Source organism: Xenopus laevis, chromosome 3L (assembly GCF_017654675.1).
Source record: "Xenopus laevis strain J_2021 chromosome 3L, Xenopus_laevis_v10.1, whole genome shotgun sequence".
Classification (NCBI taxonomy): domain Eukaryota; kingdom Metazoa; phylum Chordata; class Amphibia; order Anura; family Pipidae; genus Xenopus; species Xenopus laevis.
Window position 1 is genome coordinate 43,974,469 of NC_054375.1, and position 21,369 is coordinate 43,995,837.

The window sequence follows — 21,369 nt, forward strand, 5'->3', positions numbered from 1 at the left end:
ATGGATTTGTTGTAAATGCGCTGGGAAAAAAGAGTAATGAGTAGCCACAAAGCTTTTGAAAGAATTTTTTCAAGACATCCTCCAAACCATAATTAGAAAGGCAGTCAGAGAGAATGGATTACAGGAAAATAGCAGGAATGTGGATCTGATATTCCTCCTCCGTATTCTAACTAATCCCAACCAGAAGTCGCCTTAATACATCTTCAAACACAGGCACCATTACTCCAGGAAATTACTTTGATATGATATTAGGTATAATTAATGTATTTAAGAGAAATCAGCACAGATAACAAACAGGCACGGCAAGTAACTCCACTGGGTACCAATGAGAAAACGGCATTTTATTTTAGTGTCAATGTGTTTTGAATATTGTGGTCTCTTAGGCATGTATAAAGGCTATGTACGCAACACCAAGACATGCCAGTGATGTCTCAGAGCACATAAAACAGATTTTACAATTTTTATGGTGGTGACTTTTACCTTTGAACAGTGTCAGGCTGGGCCTCCTATTGCCCACCAGAGAACCTGACACTAAGATCCCACCCTCATAACAATTAGATGTTGACAGGGTTAATTGTAATACTGTAGATCATATAAGCCTAAACCTGGCCATACACAGGCCAATAAAAGCTGCTAACAGACCATGTATGGGGCCCGCCCCAATCGATATCTGGCCGGAAATCAGTCAGATGTTGATCTGGCAGGCTTAAAAGTCTTATTGTGGTGAGGAACACACCAGCTCATTGATGCGGTCCTTGTCCCAACAGCCTGCCTGTATTTTATTGTGATCCGATATGTTGGATCACAGGAGTGTAGCTAATTTGGCCTTCTGAAAAGTTTATCCTGCAGTGAATGTGCTGAAGCATATCTCCTCCTCAGCAAAAACCACAGATAAACAACAGCATCCTAGCACTACAAATGTTTCACTTACCACTTATTTATTCCTTAAATGCAGGCAAACTGACCCATCCCTAAACGTGATTAATGTACCAATAACTGACTTATTTGATGCATCATCTTTATTCTATTTTGGATCCCCCTCTCTAAAAAAAAAAGAAGTTGCTTCCTTGTTTATCCAGTAATTGAATGCCGCATTCCTTCTGATTCCAAGACGATTTCTACATGAAATGGAACTTTCCAGTCAAGCAGTCCTGGCGTGGTTGCCTTTTTGGAAAATCTAATCTATTTTTAACAAGCCTGTCTCACGGCTGTTTGAACATTATACATTACACTTCCTTTCTTGTTGAGCTTACTTATCTGCAGTACAAAAAATATATCTACTTTAGAAAAGACATGAAAATTTCAACTACGTGATTGACGTGTGTCCATCCTTCACCCCTCCAGCTAATGTCAAACACTTCCTACCTGATGTAATATGGAACATGTACTTTCAGTACAGCAGCAGTGATAAGCATATAGTCCAGTCATACAGCAAAGACGTTACACACTCTTTTTAGCACCATATTTACAGAAAAGGGCTGGCTTTTTCAGGGGCAAAACCCTTTTCTCTGGTGCACAGCTGTTTATTCCAGAATCCATGTACAGATATGGGACTGGTTATCCAGAATGCTCAGGACCTGGGGTTTTCTGGATAACGGTCTTTCTGTAATTTCAATCTTCATACTGTAAGTCTACTAGAAAATCACCTAAACATATAAATAAATCCAATAGGTTGGTTTTGCTTCCAATAAGGTTTAATTATATCTTAGTTTAGATCAAGTACAAGCTACTGCTTTATTATTACAGAGAAAAAGGAAATACTTTTTATTAAATTATTTGGATAAAATGGAGTATAATGGAGACAACCTTACACAATTCTGAACTTTCTGGATAATGGGTTTCTGGATAACTGATCCCATACCTGTACCTGTAGTTTTGCAACAGCTAGTGCTGCTTTAACATTAGCTAATGCTTGATGAACGAAGAGAAAACCAAATAACCGTTCCAGAGCAATGGGCAAAAGGAAAAACCATTCTGATCTAAGGTTCAGTGCACAAAAGTGGAAATACAAGGCACAGGGGAATCGTCTGTCAAACACAATGCAAGCAGAGGGAAAATATGTGGTTTAGGTGTTTTCTTTCTTTCTATGCAAAATACAAATAATCGTTTTTACATGAAATTATTTTTCATCTAAAGGAAAGCAGGGCTTATAACGGTGAGTGCTATTGTGATTAATGTGATTTAGACACATGGATGTCAACACACATTGCTCACTTGCTGTGTTATCCTAAATATTATTAAAACCATCTGGACTCTTTGACAGACGGTACAAAAACGGTTTACTTACTTGAAATTTGGCACTGCTTACTTTATACTGTCCAATGGGCTTTGCCAGTTAATTAAATTTAAACGTCTTGATTGCCTTGGGTAGATCTTGTTATTTTTAGAGAGAAAAATATATATGAAACAATGCATTTCAACAGCATGATGGCCAAGAAGGTGGAGTTTATTTTATGAGCATTATTCAGGCTCACAGAAGCTTAAACATTTCACAGGCCTTGAGTACAGAGTATACAGTCCTCGAAAAAGCAAATCATAATGATAAATAGTGACAACATAAAGTTTACATTGTTTATGCCAGAACGATGATTTTGCTCTTGAACTAAAGAGAAAACACGATGGGGTATATTTATCAAAGAGTGAAGTTAGAGATGGCCACAATCTGCTACAGTGAAATTCCATCACTCTCCATTCATTTCTATGGGATTTTGAAAGGCATATTTATCATAGGGTGAATTTTCACTTTCACCCATTGATAAATACTCTTTTTAAAAATCCCATAGAGATGAATGGAGAGTGGCGGAGTTTCACTCTCACGGACTGCACCCATCGTTATCGCCACTCTTTGATAAATATACCCTCATGAAGGAGCACAAATCCCGAAAATCTAATGTAGACATGGAGCATTGTACTGCAGTGCATTACCCATGTTAACTGGTTTAATATCTCCCATAAGCACAGTTTAAATGTGGTGAATAGAATGATCATGCTATGTGGTTTGCATAATTTCATGGTTTGCCAGTTTCTCCATGAATACCCGTGCTCTGTTTTTCTTGAACTTCTACTTCCATATGGAAAAAATGCTTCATCCCAGAATTAAGATCGACATTCAAAGAGCTTAGTATGTATATCCAACTACAAGAGTAGATAAATAAGCCCAATAACTGCAAGGGGTTTTGCACTGTTTTGAACTATTTTAAAGCAGCAACATATTCCGTACAATAGAAGGGTGTAAGCATCTAACATACAGACTACATACAGAAATACAACCAATATCAGATGTAAAGAGGGACCTGATCAACAGAGCTTACAATTTAAAAGAAGACCACATAAGTTGTGCGGATAAGGAGTCCGTAAAGAGAGCTGTGCCATTGATTTGAACGAATGCTAGGCTAAATGAGGGAATGCTTCTCTAAAGAAGTGTGCATTAAGAGATTGTTTGAAGGCAGAAATATTAGGAGAAAGTTGGGTGGAAGAAAGGAGGGGGATTTAGCCTTGGCAAAGTCTCAAATGAGTGTATGTGAAGAGGCAATGAGAGAGCTGTCGAGGAATCCATTGAAGAGCATAACTAAAAATGATCAACACTCCTTTATTCAACTTCACTTTTGAGAAAAGATATAGCTATGTGTAATGTTTCCCTCTAATTTTAGCTTTCATGGAATAACAAACTGATGAAATGAATAAGAAAGCCAACACCGCTTTAGAGAGTAGAAATGTTATTAATTTAGAAAAGTTGGCGATTCGAAGGGTGCAATTCTGTGGCCATTTTCCTGCCTAGCTTGCAAATGAAGATCTATTGTAGCAGCTATTTGATTATATTATTTGAGCGACTGCATTCTGCCAAAATGTAACTTTGGCTGGCTGAAGAACACTTTATCCTAGCACTCACTGCTATAAACAGACGTACTCCCACAAGCTGTAAGTGACATCTGAGTTCAGCTTCTTGAGAAAAGTGATTGCAGATGTGCTGAATTTTCTGTTAATTTTCAACCCTTTCCCTGCATCTAAGCTTAAGGGCAATAGCCCATGGGGATGTTTCAAAATTTTGTTGCCCAGGTGGTTTGCAGCTCTGTGGTTAGGGCACAAAGATGTCCCTCCATCATTTAGTAAACCAGTCGGCTGAAAGCTTCAGAGTAGTTCCTTGCCACTTGATTAAAGGAAAACTATACCCCTCAAACAATGTAGGTCTCTATAAAAATATATTGCATAAAACAGCTCATATGTAAATCCCTGCTGTAAATAAACCATTTTCATAATAATAAACTTTTTTAGTAGTATGTGCCATTGGGTAATCATAAATAGAAAATTGCCATTTTACAAAATACGGCAGCTCCCTGGGATGCTATGATTCACGGTACACACAAACATACCAAACAAACTATACTTGTTAGGTCACATGAGCCAATTAACAGACCTAGTTCTGTCTTTTGCTTCCACACTTCTTCCTGTTACAGTTAGAGTTGTAGTATTTCTGGTCAGGTGACCTCCGAGGGACACACAGACCATCACAAAATGGTGGCTCAAGGCAAGAGATGTAACAGGGCAATATTTACTTAAATATATATTCCAGTTTGATAAGATTCTTTAATATGCCACTTAGTTTGATATAAACTATCTGTTGCTCATGTATTCATTTTGGGGGTATAGTTTTTGTCCTTTAATGTTTGAAAATACTCACTTGCATTCTTCCAAAGAGACATCCACCAGTCAACAAAGTGCACCATTGCTTTCAGACAACGTGAATAGGGTGGATTTTGAAGTTGTACCCAGGGGCGATCCGTGGGCTGCTGCCGCCTGATGCAGCAACCCCGATGCCGCCCCCTCTCCGCGCTTAAAAGTTTAGCGTCGGAGCACGTCAAAAGGGGCGGTATAGCTAGTGCAATGAACGCGTACTGCGCTTTCTGCAATAGCAGAGCCGAATTTCCGGTTTAAAAACCGGAAATTCGGCTCTTAAAGTTACAGGAGGCGACTTTTTGCTGCCCCTTGTAACTGGCCGTTCACTGCCGTCTGAGGCCCTGGTTGTACCCCCCATCGAGCTTTAAAAAGCAGCCTTGTGTGCTATTGTATATGAATGGGTTACTTCTTACAATAAATTTAGTATCTTCATCTCCTTATATTTATACAGAGCCAACACTTTAAATTTCTATTGTCCACACCAACCTCTGCTGGTGGGAGTTCACATTCTTGATTCCATAGGTTCAACTTCATTTGAAGTCAATGAACTAGCCTGTATGCTCTTGAAATGTTTTATTTGTAGAAACCTTTCATAGGGTTTAACTTTTTTACAGTTTGTTAGATCATCTGCCTATCTTTTCTACTTCTTTTCATCTTCCAGATTAAAGTATTATCAGGTTGTAAGGGCTAAACTACACAGGAGATTATATAGGATGGTGTTGGATCGACAGATCACATCCTACAAGTTGGAAAATAGTTGCATGGGACTGATACAAAAATCTGATGTGTAAACTACATGGAAGATTTTTTATCCAACGCAAAACAATTCAGACTCTCTTCATTAGGTATCAAAGACTGACTGCAGAGGATTCAGTGTGCCTACATTCATGCAGAGCTCCTCAAACTGCAATTATCCAAGACAAAAAATTGAGGGCACACTGCTTATTATAACATTAAAAAACAGGCGGCTGCTGTGAAATGAACAGTTAACGTGTTTTGGGAAGGGTCTCTTCTACTCTGACTTTCAAACCGCTCCCTGGCGGAAAAGTTACTAGAGCTCTAGCAACGCATGGCAAACTGGAGTGTGCAGAACAAAAAGTAAAAAAATTTAAACACCACAGAAAATATAGACTTACTGGAAATTGGAGAATATTGTTAACCTTATAAGGAATATATATATGCAATGATCTGCTGGCATACTTATTTTGTATATAGTTTTTCTTCATTCTCTTTGAATACAATGTTTTCTTCATAACAGAATTTGAACAATTTCTATAACCTTTGAGTTTCAAGGTGATAATATGAATTAATACTATCAAATCCTGACTATAAACACACAGTTGCTCTATCTACTTGCACTGCCTACACCAGGCTGACACATTGGAATCCAGTCTAATACAGACGTTAACACTCGAAGGCGAAAACCATTAATCATCCTCCAAAGCTTGACCCTAGTCAGCTACGTAAAGGTAATTCCATACTCATTGCATCACTGACCAGAAATGACTCACAGGGAGCATTAGACTTTATATTATATTTAATGAGACATTTTCTTTCTCTCCCTGATCAGTCGGTTAATGTGCTACTGTAATGCATTTGTTTGCCACCATTCCACAAGCAATGTCTAACATGAATAGCCTCATTCATAGGATGCTCTGACTTTCTATGTGACCCCCTCCCAGACACAGACGCTACAATTATTACATGGAAAGAACAGTCTTTTTAATCTTATTCAGGCAATAAAATGCAAGCTGAAAAAATGGGGGACTTTTCTAAAAGTTTATTTTAACTTCAACAAGTTATAGGCCGAACCTATTTATAAATGGTTTAAATGATACTGTACAGCACATGCCCACCTGCATTCTCCAGCAGTTTTATTTGAGATACAATAGTCAAGCTTATCATATATCTGGAACCCGTTTTCTCTGTAATAATAAAACAGTACCTTGTACTTGCTCCCAGCTAAGATATAATTAATGCTCGTTGGAAGCATAACAATCCTATTTGGATTCATTGATGTTAAAATGATTTTTAAGTAGACTTAAGGTATGAAGAGCTAAATTACAGAAAGCTTCATTATCTGGAAGCCCAAGGTCCTGCACATTTTGGATAACAGGTCCCATACATGTACTACAGGTGTGGGATCAGAAATTCAGAAACCTTTGTCATCAATATAAAATATGCACCTGGCCTGTTCAGACCATGATATTTTGCACTCATATTATTACCACTTACCCAGAATACCCTATGTCCCAAGCATTCCTATACCTTCATTTAAGATTACAGTACAGTGGCATCTTGCTGGCCAGCTACAACAAGTCTTATTAAACTAACTTGTCTTGGTCTATCATATAGTGCCTTTAAATGAACCAAGTTCGCAATGTGTTTTTTCTCCAAATATTTACATGGAAATGCTAAGCATATAATAAAGGGTGAAACTCTATCAAAGAGTTGTTGAGCAAATACTTACCACTGCAAACAGAAAGATATTTCTTGCACAGAAATGTCTTTAGTATATCAAGGGAGGGAAATGGGAAATCCCCCCCCCCTCAAAAAACAAATGAAAAAGCTCTATTTTCACTGATTTCTTTTGGTCGTAAGAAGGTTGTACCTTGTACTTAATGTGAACTATGCTAAACATAAAATCCAGTGCTGTAATGGTACTTAGTAGCCTTAAGGTGTGGTGCTTTACATTATCTAAAGGCCCCTTATCCAGCAAATCCCAGGTTCCACGCATTCCAGATAATAGCTTTCATGCATGTGATACATCACAAAAGGCTAAAAATTCCACCCAATGATGGTGGTGTATTTTCAGTAGTAGAGAAAGATAGTGGTACAGAAACATAGTTTTATGACTGCAATATAAGAGACATACTATAGTGCAAGAATGTCTTTCCAATTTCAGACATGCATTGACCTTCTCGGGTGAATGCACAAATGTTGGATAAAATTCACCACCGGAGGTAAAAGCTTTAGAACAAAAACACAGTATGAACCCAATTGAGATAATGCAATAAAAGGCACTAAGTTTGCCCAGGTGCAGTAACCTGTAGCAACCAATAAGCGGGTTGTATTTACTGGTCACCTATTTAAAAGCAAATATCTTATTGGTTGCTATTGGTTACTGCTCCTGGACAAAGTTAGTGCCTTATATTACATATGGGGGGAATACGTTTTTGATGTGCTGTAAAATAGTAATCTGTAAAAGTTTCAGATGAGTAGAACCAAAGAAATTTTCAGCGGTTCCTACTCTCTGCTACATCCTTAAGGGCATATTTATTGTGCTGTGCAAAACGAAATTTGCCAAAAAATACTTGGAAAAAAACGGTGTAAATTTACGATGTGAGTTATTTTTTCACCATGCGAAGGACAGATTTCCCGCCGTTATTTTACATTGCTTCCGGGGGAAGTCACTCTAAGAAAAAACCATGTGAAAATTTTAGGCCATTTTTTTTACACTGCGAAGCCTGCCAATGTATAGTGTATTATCCTGTTGTTTTATGCAGCATAATAAATAAGCCACTAAATGTTTTGTTTGTTGTCATGGCATCTCCACTTATAGAGGAAGAGTTTCATAGTCAATGCTGAGAAGTAAAACATTGGTTTACGTTTTGTGTTATATTTACACTTCATCCAGGGCAGCAGGTTTCCTCTCAGCAACCTGACTTCTTCTTTAGTCTTTGCAAAGACTGATGGACCCGTTTAGAAAGAGGGAACGTTAAGATTAAAAGTTGTATGCACTGTTTTTATTCCCTATATATTTACTGTAGCTGAGGTTTTACCTATGGTTACCTTTTCTATCACAATAACCATTTGTAGGCCAGGAAATCTTTCCATCACAAATGCAGAACACAGAATGAGTTCTAGAGTCCAGCAGCCATTCTGAATGAGGCTTATCAGAAGGGGAACATGCCTCCAGTGATATGCATCTAAATCAACCATCTGAATACATTTTTTCTAGAACTAGAGAAGAAAACTAAAAAGAAAAAGACCAGTTGCCTATATCACTATGGCCGGAAACTAACATGCAAATGTTATCCCCTTATTGAGATTTTCAGAAACGATGTTGGGATATCTTTTGTGTAAAGAATCCTGTGCTAGTTGATCTTCCAAACATAAATGATCAGGACAAAAGTGTGGCAAAGCCCCCTATTAATTTGCTTACTGAATGCATCAGTGGTGTTTGGCAAAGCCTGTAGCTCAGACCTCCGACGTGAGCAGTGGGAAGCTTCTTTACTTTCTAAATGCCATTAATGAGAAACAAATCTGGAAATATTTTTCAGTGAAACTGAATCCTCTGCCTCTGCGTGACTTGCTTGTTTGTTTGCTGTAGAAAAACCTAAATGGGTAGTAATGCAATCATAGGTATTTATGTCACCACCCCCATCCGCCCCACACAATCATCTCCGGTTTAAATGGCAATTACTGTTTCAAGAAACAGCCCATATTAAGATGCTCATTCTAAAGAGCTTATATATGTTTACAACCTTAGATCAGCTATAGGTAAGCTTAACAGAACAACTCTTAATATATTTTCAACCCCACCACCACCTTTTCAGATTGTCGCTCATAGCTCTATAGCCTTTTTAGTAAGTGACAGTATAACAAACAAGCACAGAGCTGGTATTTGAAAGCTACAGTTCCCTAAAACGGCAAGGAAACCAGGATTCACTTGGCCAAGACCCCTGCACAAAGTCCTGTCTATATCTATCTATCTGTCTGTCTATCTATCTATCTATCTATCTATCTATCTATCTATCTATCTATCTATCTATCTATATAACCATAATAATGAAACCGCACTCCTAGGACTTGGATGAAGAAAATCTGCTTGTCTTTATTTCAACGTTTTGGCTCCAACACTCGGCCTGTCATCAGGATGTTCGAAACTTCAGATTTTTTTTCAATAAATCTTGATTTTATTCCCGTTGAGTGTGGTACTATGTCATACCTCCCAACATTTTGGAAGTAAAAAGAAGGACAAAAACTGTTTTCGCACACACAACAGCGACATTGTTTGACCACGCCCCTTTATGTGGCCACACCCCCCTAATTACCTGTTCATTTTACAAAATTTGGCAGGTTATGAAAAATTTAAATTATTTCTCCTTATCTAAACTGTTTTTTTGTGTCTCAAAATTGTTAGCTGTGCTGGGCTCTCTGCTAAAAGCCAAAAAGTGAGAAACTTTGTTTCTTTTTCTGGCTGTTCAGTGCAGAGAAAATAGGGACTTTCCAATACAAACGAGGGACTGCAGGTTGAGCTGTCAAAAGAGAGACTGTCCCTCTGAAAAAGGGACAGTTGGGGAGGTATGTACTATGTCACTAGGGCCAAAATCAGCTAGCCAAAATTCACTGGCTGATTTTAGCTCTACAGTGGTTCTTCGTGGAAACCCACCGAGTCTGCTCATGCTGAGCTGATTTAATGCAGAGGAAAGAGGAGGCTACTGCCTGCGGTAGGGCTGAAATCAGCCAGCGGATTTCTAGCATAGCCTTCTTCAGCATCCAACTAACCAATTTGTTTCTGGTACTGAAAGACAACTTGTTTCTCCAGAGTTTAAATTGCTGCTGTAATATCTTAAATTGCCATTTTGCATTTATCCATACTTATCTAATGCCTCTGCAGAGCACTGTGTTTTCTATTAGTCCTGCCCTGCAAATCATCTGGGTAAAGGTGGCCATACACAGGCAGATAAAAGCTACTGGCAGACGTAAAGTTGGTCATATCGGGGGGGAGATCCGCTAGTTTGGGGACTTCGCGAAACAAGCGGATCTCTGTGTATGGCCACCTTAAATGAGAACTAAACCCTAATAATGAATATGGCTAAAAATGCCATATTTTATATACTGAACTTGTTGCACCAGCCTAAGGTTTCAGATTCTCAATAGCAGCAATGATCCAGGACTTCAAACTTGTCACAGGGAGTCACCATCTTGGAAAGTGTCTGTGAGCAGCTGTTGAGAAGCTAAGCTTAGGGGTCGTCACAAACTATCAAGCAGAAAATGAGGTTGACCTGTAATATAAACTGATGCTACAGGGCTGATTATTAGATTCTGATGCTAGGTGCACTTATCTGTATTAATTATTAATCAGCCTTATATTGTGACATTTCTTTTCTATGTGTACTGTATATTGTGAGTCGATCCGTAATCTCAGTAAGTGACAGCAGCACAGAGCATGTGCAGTGAATCAGCAGAAAAGAAGATGGGGAGCTACTGGGGCATCTTTGGAGACACATATCTTTACTAAAGGGCTGTGGTTGCCTTGGGCTGGTACAGAAACCCAAAACATATTGTGCAACATTTCTAGCTACTTCTTTAGTTTAGCTTTAGTTCTCCTTTAAGGCACCTGGGCTAAAATATTGATAATTAAAGCCAATGCCCAAACCTTGTGCACTTTTGCCCTCTAATTTCTGCCTGTAAGTTATCCACCCACCCACAGATAAGCTCTGTAAGCGCTACAGGGCAGGATCTTCCTTCACACTTGGAACCCTCCAAATATTCCCAAATGACATATTCAGCCATTCCTTCAGTAGTGATAAGGATTACAGACAGTGATCTTGAAGGCCACAGGTTAGACAACTCCCTGATAGTGGATCAAGCACTCACCATGCATAACCCACTCTTCACCCTTCTTTTCCTCGCCAGACTGAACCGTGTTGTAATAATTTGTCAGTAATCACCGCAACCCCTAATATGGGATATTATTAGCAGCTAGTATAAATGTTTTAATAGCCACACATTTCAGCACAGTAACATGGACCCAAACACCAACCACCCTTGGTTGAGGTATAATGAGACATTTTAAGCAGCGAGTTTCTCATAAAACTTGATTAAGTAGAACACTGTAGATATATGGAGACCCTGCATCAACTAAGGGACAAGTTTACAACGTTTGAGAAGTTATTTTGTATTCGTGATTTAAATTGTCGGTTACGCTTCAGTGAAAACTGATATGTTTTAAATTTGCTGATGCCTGTAAAAATCAAGCACTGTGCTGACTGGGACAAAGCATAACATGAAAGCTTTTATTGGCTGCTTGGAGTCCTATTCACAGCATGGGTAAAACAGTCTTATAATGAGAACATCAGGGCCTCGATTTGGTGCCAAAAAATGTTAAAGCTTCCAACGCTTCACTGCACAGAAACTAAATGCTAAATGGTTCTGGAAAACCCACCTTGTATATTATTATTCATCTAATGAGAAATGCTGTCCAACATTTGGGGAGCAAATGGGCCAACTGTGGGGGCTAGATATTTTTTGTGGGTCAGAAATGTAACTGGACTGAATGGTGTGAATGGATGTGGTTGCCACATAGTTCAACGTTACTGTTGTGCAGTGACACATCAAGGCTAATGTAACAATAGGTGCCAAGCAGCTCAGTGGGTAACACTTCTGCTTACAGTGCTTAAATCTTGATTCACTGCCTGTAGAGGGTTTGTATAGTCTCCTTGTGTCTGTATGTGTTTTCTCTTAGACTTTAAAAAGAGGCAGGTTAATGTGCACCTGATAAAATTAGACCTACTTTGAGTCATTGTGTGATAGGGACTGTGGACTAAGTTTTGCTGGGCAGGGACTGATGTTGACCATGCATAATCTCTGTAAAGGTGCTGTGTAAATGTGTCTACACTTTATAAATAACACACAAGGCTAATGCCACATGTAGTATAATAAATGATGAACAGAGGCCGAGAATCCGCTCCCATGACAAAGTTTAGTCCCTGCAGGCACATGCAGGGGCAGGCACATGCAGGCAGCTCCCTATTTGTTACCAGGGGCAGCAAAAAAAAGTACAATACCGCTTCTCTGTGCTAGCATCATGCAGCCTTCTGGACCCAAAAAGGTGAGCAGAGGGGAGAGGAAGGGTTGCAGCAGCAAGGATTTTAGTGCCAAAATGCAAACTCTTACATTTCGGCACCAAAATTCAAGTGCATGTGCCCAGGCCAACGTATTATCCGGGTGCAGGCACATAAAGATGTGTAGGAGCGGATTCACAGGCAGCAGGAGATCTGCAACATCTGACAGCCTAATAAATAAATGTTTCTCCAGTTCTAGTAGCCAATGTCAACCAAGTAGATAGCATTTACTGCACTGAGAAGAGACACTTGAGTACTTGCTCTCGGTCAATAAACCTGAAGCAAACTTTGCACCTGTTGGTAAATTGCTCCCATTGTCCCTCAGGGAGCCTTAGGGCTAGTCCACACGGGGAGATAGCGACGCGTTTGCGGTCGCGGCGACAGTTTTGTATGGGCGCCTATGTAAAAACACCTGTGCTAACCACACGAGGCGATGCGCTTTTCAACAGTCGCCTGAAAATTCTTTTTCAGGCGACTGTTGAAAAGCGCATCGCCACGTGTGGTTAGCACAGGCGTTTTTACATAGGCGCCCATACAAAACTGTCGCCTGCGCCGGTCGCGGCGACTGTCGCGGCGCTTTGTCGCCGCGACCGCAAACGCGTCGCTATCTCCCCTTGTGGACTAGCCCTTAGGGTACAGGGATAAAGGAGAGGTTTGGTAAATCTGCAGGAGCCTTATCCAATAAGAGGCCATTCTGCAAATCACTCAATGTCCCTACTAATTTTGTGGTTCTACATCTTGGGGCTGTGGCACCTGAGTTGTTTTGACAGCTCTTACTAAGAAGACTGTATTAGTCCTGTTATAGTTATGGTTCAATTGGCACATACTACAGTGACCCTTATGTTGCGCCGCCTGCAATTCTTAAAGAAGCAGCAGAATAAAATCCAGTAATGACTTCTGGAAAGTAATCCTGACTCCTCGCTGTCTGTGCAGATACAGTACCTCCTTGCCTTGACAGCATATTTTCAGTGCTACTTTATCCTGTTTTTGACAGCAAGTACTGGGAGTGCTTTTTTTTTTGCTCTATTTGTGGCATTAATGTGTCTGCCATTGCTGAAAATATGACAGAATCATTCCTGCAGGTCAGGAGAGATCATGGGAGTGGAGCCTATCACAGCAATGAACTGGATATGTGCCCAGCTGTTAAAATACAGATTCTGTAAATCAGTAATATAAATGAAAGTGTCAATTGGAAGATATTATTTTATTTAAGACCCATTAAGCTGCAGAAAGCTAATCAATTTACAGGAGTACAAGCATTTGTAAACCTGTGTTAAATAAGAAACCGTATGGGGGGGGGGTAATGTAATGGTGCAGTTACGGGTCTATTCACCTATAGCAACCAATCAGCAGATAGCATTGACTGGTCACCTGTTTAAAAGCAAACAGGTATTGCTTGCTATGGGTGACTAAGTCTGGGTAAACATTGTGCCTTTAATTACAAAACCAAAATGTATTTCTTCTGTTAGGACAAGCTTAAAGGGGTTGTTCACCTTTTCAATTAACTTTAAGTATGATGTAGAGTGTGATATTATCTTGGGTTTTATTTTTCATTATTTGTATTTTTTGAGTTATTTAGCACTTTATTCAGCAGCTCTCCAGTTTGCAATTTCAGCAATATGTTTGCTAGGGTGCAAATGACCCTAGCAACCATGCATAGATTTGAATAAAAGACTGGAATATGAATAGGAGAGGGCCTGATAACTACATGTGTTGCCTTACAGGGCACTTGTTTTTTAGATGGGATCAGTGACTTCAATTTGAAAGTGTTGAAGAAGAAGAAGGTAAATAATGAAAACACTCCCACGCTGCTCCTCTGCTCCTGCTCTGCCTGCAAACGGAAGCATTGTCTCTGCTAAGGTCGCAGGCAGATGCAGTGGATAATTGGCTCTGAAATACATTTTGTATTTTGCCCCGAATTCCGCCCTGTCTGAAGAAAAGAATCCCCAAATGTCTGGCCCTAGCCTTAAACTTTGTATAAATAAGAACAAACAAGACCCACATGAAATCTTCCTGAAAACTTTTCCATGCAACTAACCCCCCAACAAGCGTTTGGCACTTTGTCTAAGAATATAAGTGGGTATTTCAGGTACTTTAATGTCAGGTTAGGGATTTCTCTTCACTGTAATCAGGGGGTAATTTAAATATAGTGAAAGAGACAGCTATGTTTTTGTAGCTAAAATAAAGAGTTTCTTTTGTGTCCCAATGGAAGACTGTCAACCAAGCAGTTATCAATAGGTTCTTTCTCTCTATACATATTTTTCAGTATAAGTCATTCTTGTGACATAGAAAAACAACTCTCTCTCTCTCTACTATCTATATATATATATATATATATATATATATATATATATATATATACATATATATATACGTATCTGCTTTTGCCCCAAGATAAAGAAGTCTTTTGTCAAAAGCCCAGAGATCTCTTTCAGTTCTATAAACTGCGTAGATGGAACATTTTAAAGCAATTAGGTTAATTGCTTTAATATGGTAAGTGGTGTAAAGGGGGGATGGTTTCTTTGGTCAATAAGCGAGTTGAACAAACCTTTATTCATGAATGACAATGTTAATGTATGTTGCTGAAAAACAGTGAAATTAGGCATAGAATATTATAACAAACGCTCACTTGTACATGCTCTGTTGCTGTTTGTCGCAAATAGATCCACTCATATAAACCCCCAGCAAAGTGGCTGAATACATTGGATCATCATATCAAACTATAAAGTTTATAAACTACAGAATCACCCAGTAGTATACTCAATGAGTGTCCACGCAAACAAATTGCTTTGATGGTTCACTGGGTTTAATTTTTAACTTGATCCAAGTCTCTGCAAAAAAGAAAACATCAGCTTTCACCAAGAAACTAAATGTTTTCACCACGTAAGTCCTGTGAGAGCAGCTCTTTATTTTAATATATATTCCTTCAGAGCAGTTGGACACACATTTACCAACTCAACTACTGCAGGATTTCTCCAGGGCTTGAACAAATGAACACAGAGCTGGACAACTAAAACACTGATTATATTAACGGTTACATCTAAATTTGTCTAGTTAATAATATATACATTTTACAGAAAAACATATCAGACTTGGTTATTAATCTGTATTTGAAAACCCTTTTGTGCTTGTGCAATGTTAAACTTTTTTAAACTTCCATTGATCATTACTGTTTGAAGGTATAATATATATTATAAGGGGAAATTATTGTCAAAATAGAAGTTGCTCTCGGGTAAAAGAACTTAATTTCATGAAAGACATGAAAAAGTTAAAAGATACGGCACAAGTAGTTTAGCCACAATATGCAGTCTCTGGTTGCCCCATACAGCTGCCATAAGTAATGTTTATGCTTGACAAAAGGGCACAAAAAAAAGAGAAAGAAATAACGAAAAGAAGCAAAAGTCAATCGGTCAAATATACAGAATACAAAAGCTATTGCCTAAGACGATGGTAAACAAAACACGCACACACACATATGTATTGTATATTCCTATTAAAAAGAAATTTCTCTTATATCATGCCAGGTTGTTTGGTTAAACAAACAGTATCACAGATCTGAAGCCTTCCGTATAATTAAGCTTAGAGGCTGAGTTGAGTTCTGAAAGAGAAGCAATAGGCCATGAAAGAGAGAGAGCTTATATATCACACAAAAAAAACAGCTCTACACGCACTAAATACTCATTTGCTCATAAGTAGCATATCCATAAGTCCTGAACAGTTCTATAAAGCAGTAATACTACACTATGCTAACTAATTTTCTGACATGGACATACTTAGGTCCTCACTCATCTGGCCCGGATGGTTTTCTGATCTGTTTTCCTAACTGCGTTAGTTCTATATTCTTGGTATAAGAGGGATGTACTGTACTGAAGGGGTCATAGCACAGCAGAAATAGTAAGCTATAGGGCTGGGAGTGTTCTGGAATTATATACCCTAAACCAGTGTTCCCCAACCAGTGGCTTGTGCGCAACATGTTGCTCGCTAACCCCTTGGCCTGAAAGTAGATACCTATTTTTTAATTCTTGGCTTTGAAGCAAGTTTTGGTTGGCATAAAAAGTATACTGCAAAACAGAGCCTTCTGTAGGCTGTCAGTACACATAGGGGCTATCAAATAGCCAATCACAGCCATTATTTCATACCCCCTGGAGCTATTTTCATGCTTGTCTTGCTCACCAACTCTTTTTACATTTGACTGTGGCTCACAGATAAAGTATGTTGGAGACCCTGGTCTAAACACTAGCCATAGAGCCACAGGTGCTGCTGTTATTCAGTTAAAATACAACTTCCATTTTACTACTATATTCATAGAACAGCAGTCAAGCAACAGCAGTGGTAGAGCCAGTTGAAGCAATGGAACACAAAATGCTTTACATACAAAAACATGAAATTATCCAGATCAAGATACAAAGCCAAGGTTTCTCTGTGTTTAACCAGATAAGAAGCAGATCACATTTCAGTCTGGCCTTATCTAAAGTTAGTTTCTATCTTTATGTGAAATGTTCTTTGCTTGCATTTATAATCCATGTTATTGAATCTTTCCATCCCATCGCCATAATCCAGGGCTGAGCCTTGGCAACATCATCATCACTTATGGCTAGTACCACAAAAAAATTTGCTGCAGGAAAATTAACTGAGACAAAATGGAAATTTTCTTCAAAGCATTTCTACAAAATAGTCACCTTAAGAAAAAAAGCTGATTGACTTTAATTGTTCGATGCGAAAAAAAAGTTTCCGGTTGACTTCAATGCGTTTCGCACATTTTTCGCAGTTTTGCTGAAAAATTTACGAAATTGTGAAAAAATGTACAAAATGGTGACAAATTCAACAGGTTCACTCATCACTATCCGTGAAGCAAGAGACATAGGTGCTATCAATCCATGAAGCAAGAGACATAGGAGGTATCAACATTATCAGAAACTACAAATTACGGTACAACAGGAATGAATAAAAATTCACTATAAGCGCCTTTTTGCACATATATATAGATATGTTTGTAAATTCTGAACTTAAGCCACTGGTAAAATAATTCTGATTGTCTACAGACAGACTGTTTTTTTCTATAATCACGGCCAAGTTGCAACCAGCGGTTATACACATTTAATCCTGACAATACTAGATTTATCTGAACTCCCTTTTTAAAAGATTTTTCTTGGGTCTGCCTGTATTTTGTTTAAGCGTCTCTCTCGACTGCTAATTTACTGCGCTGCTTTCCACTCAGTCTCTATCATTTAAATAATGACAACCAGCCCTCATTATCTCTGACCAGGAATGTTTCTCGTTGGGAAGCAATCATTAATTCTGTTTCTATTATCCTTGTTCTCGTCACTCATCTCCCAATGGATAAAATATATAAGATTGCTACTACCGTTTCCCTTCCACGAGACACTAATGTATTTCAGCAAAGTATTAAGTGCTCCGCAAAACAATTACCTGCCAAAAGACACCCTAAGAGTATTTTCCTCAATGTTAATGTTATATAATAAAGGAGAACAAAACTCAGTTTAGCAAGTGGTAAGTGCTAATGGTTACCTTCCATTTAGTTAACCCTTAAGACAATGACACAAGGGGTACTGAAAAAAACCCAATCCTGATCCTCCCCAAAGGCAGTTTTGTGCAGAATAACAGATATATATCCCAAAAACAACTGGATTATCCTGCTGATCCCTGAATTCGGTAATATTTAGCACTTAACAAAATACAAGGAGTAAAACTGCTTCTGACCATTTTTAAAACTAGATTCTCTGTTTTTTTAAACATAAATTCAATGCAGAATAAGCAACAAAAATAGTCTATATTGTCTGGCTTTGTGTGGAAAGAGCACAGCAGAACAAATCATACTCACACCTGTGACATTGAACATATAAAAAGACACAGACCTGTTTATGGAAAGTGTCAGTTGATCTGTGCAGGCCTTAATCTTGTTCTGAGCAACTAGGTGATTCATGGTCTCTGTGTTCTCCCCGTTGATTTCCAGAATAACATCTCCTGGATATAGGTTAGCCAATTCTGCCTTGCTCCCAGGATTAATCTGTACAGGAAAAGGGAACAATAGGTGAGTGGTGTAAAAAGCAGATGAAGACATGAACAATGAAAACACATGTAGCCATATTCCTGGCAAACAACAGTTACACTTATTAAACACATTATACTTTAAAGCTTTACATTTAAACACAAGGGGCCCTAATGTGGTTTTCATTGAAAAAAAATGCTGCTCAGCTGAAAAGTGCCTATAAATTTTTTCTCTTGACGAAATCTCAAGGATCTGAGTTTGGAAGTGTATGAGGCAGCAATAAAATTTAGAATGAAGAAGGATTTATATTAATGTTCAGATTGTGCTGGAGCCAGTTATGCATTCATTTATTATGGCTCTATGCAGGATAGATAGAGGTAATAGTGCACTAACAAGTATATATCAAATAGTGTTAAGGGAAAACAAGCACAAACCAAAGAATGACACTTAAAGAATGCCATAGCACCTTCTGATATAATCACGGGTGGGTGCTCCTATTTAGGGCTCTTAATCACTTGCGTTCTGACCTGCACTCCCCTGCGTTCCGTTTTTTGGCGTTCAGCCGCAGGGGAGCGCAGGAATAGACGCATGTCATTATTTCAAATGGGGCTGTGCTCACTCAGGCGCGTGTAGGCGCCGAACGCAGGTTGAGACGCAACATGCTTGATTTTTCCCGCGTTCAGCGCCTACACGCGCCTGAGTGAGTACAGTCCCATTTGAAATAATGACATGCATCTATTCCTGCGCTCCCCTGCGGCTGAACGCCAAAAAACGGAACCATGCAGAACTCAATCAACTTTGTTTGTTTCCCTGTTTTGATCATTTATGACGATCCCTAAGCAGGCCAGACCACACTGAGCATGTGCAGAGTCTTGGTCTTGCAAAGATGTTTAACAAAGTTACAAGATGGTGACCCCCTGTGGCCAACTTTGAAAGCATAAATCATTGGTTTGATTAGGCTTGTGGTGCAGTAAATTCATGTTTATGTTTAGTATACAAAATACAGCATTTATAGCCTTATTCTCTCAGACTTTACTTCCCCTTTAAGGACTCAAGACCAAAACTGCACTGCCTATTCAAGATGAGGCTTAAAAATTGTAGTGATTTAATGGAACATTCATTAATATTAACAGGGTTTGCTACAGGGAAACCCATCAACAATCTGGTTGTTCACCATCAAAACTTTTTTTCGATTTAGTTGTTTTCAGATAGTTCTCCAGAAATAAAGACTTTTTCCAACTACTTCCTATTTGTGACCATTTTTCTAATATTGAAGTGTAACGTTTCATTTTTCACCTTCTTATGTCTTTCTAAAGTAGTTCGGGGGGGGGGGGCATCAGCGACTCTGTAACTGTTCTAAATTGATACATTTAGTTGATACCTTTCTTATCTTTGGCCCTGCTGAGCAGAATCCACTAGTTTTATCAGAGGCAGCAGTTAGAATTGCTACAACAGTTGACAATAGTTGCTAATATTCCATTAAACATTAAGAAATAAAAACAATTGAAAAAAAGTCTTTACTTCTGGAGAACAATCTGAAAACAACTAAACTGAAAAAAAAGGTGTTTGGAAGGTGAACAACCCCTTTAGGGTCTGGCCACACGAGCAGGTTCGGGCCACATTAGGGCCAGACCCTTAAAAAAAAAAAAAAATATCCGAAATGGGTAACAAAAAACAGCGGTTACCAGGCACTTATGTTTGCTTATCTATTTTTTTTTCTCATCACACTCATGTAAACCTGAGAAGTGCAAGATATAGCCATGGCAGAAAAAGGAAGTGCGTTCCTGAAAAAGAACAAGCTTAGCATTAGTATAACAATAATTGACTATGGAGGGGCTTGTTGGTTTGGTGAAAATCATTTTCTACATTGCCACGAACCAGTAGTTATATGTAAAATGACTTGCAAATCAAGTCTTTCCTTGTCAAAGAATAAATTAATGACAAAAGAAACTTTATGCTGTCCTATGTTCTGGGATTATTGGGATGCATCTCTGCATTTGGCATAAGACTATTCTGGAGTGGGTCAAGTGGACAATATGTTATAACACTACATTATTATTTTGTTTTTCTTTTACCCCAACTTTGTTTTTTTACCCTAAGCAGTAGGCAACCAAGGAGCAACATAAGCATTCAGCATCATTCTCTTCCCTATTACCAAGAATAGTAAAATAACACTTTCAGGCAGTAGATCCTTCATGAACCCAAGTTTAGTTTTGAAAATAAAATTGATTAGCTTCACTTTTAAATGCCTAATGTGCTCCTGACATATTTGTTTTTCTGTAGACACAAGAAACACAGCTTTAAGTGTGCCTGAACCTCCCGCATACATACACCCTGCAGAAAGTAGATGAAAATAGCAGAAAACTTAGCAGAAAGCAGGCCAAGGGAAACACAGAGCCATTGTGTTTATTTTAATTCCTTGAAAGCAACACATCTCTTTTGGGAATTCCAAGCGGCTGTGCCACTTACTTGGGTACTCCCCAAGAAGTAGCAATGTAATTAGGCTATTTTAGAGATCTGTTCCCAGAACACATAAACAGGCAAACGATTCAGCCAGTCTACCACAGTTAAGCAACTGGACTGTCACATTTGACAGCAAATTTCAATTTATTGCTCTGGGCTGCATGTACTGACTCTATGGCAAAAGACTTACAAATCCTTGAACGATTTTGCACGTGCTGTGTTGTAAATTCACTCCATACGCTGTGAAGATATAGGTTGCTGTTAAAGAGTGGCAGTCTTCAAATATTCACTGATGAGATCCGAAAAACTGCATTCTGTGACAGTCATATATGGCAGGTGTTCATATTTGAGTAGATTCTACAATATTCA

General features: G+C 38.7%; 1 protein-coding gene across 1 annotated transcript in view; it reads right to left on the reverse strand.

Annotated features, from left to right (window-relative positions):
* pdlim4.L (PDZ and LIM domain 4 L homeolog) overlaps positions 1-21,369 on the reverse strand; it is a 97,231-nt gene that overhangs the window by 36,975 nt on the left and 38,887 nt on the right. The window contains 1 exon segment of the mRNA NM_001193409.1: positions 18,404-18,555. Coding sequence (NP_001180338.1) covers positions 18,404-18,555 — 152 coding nt within the window.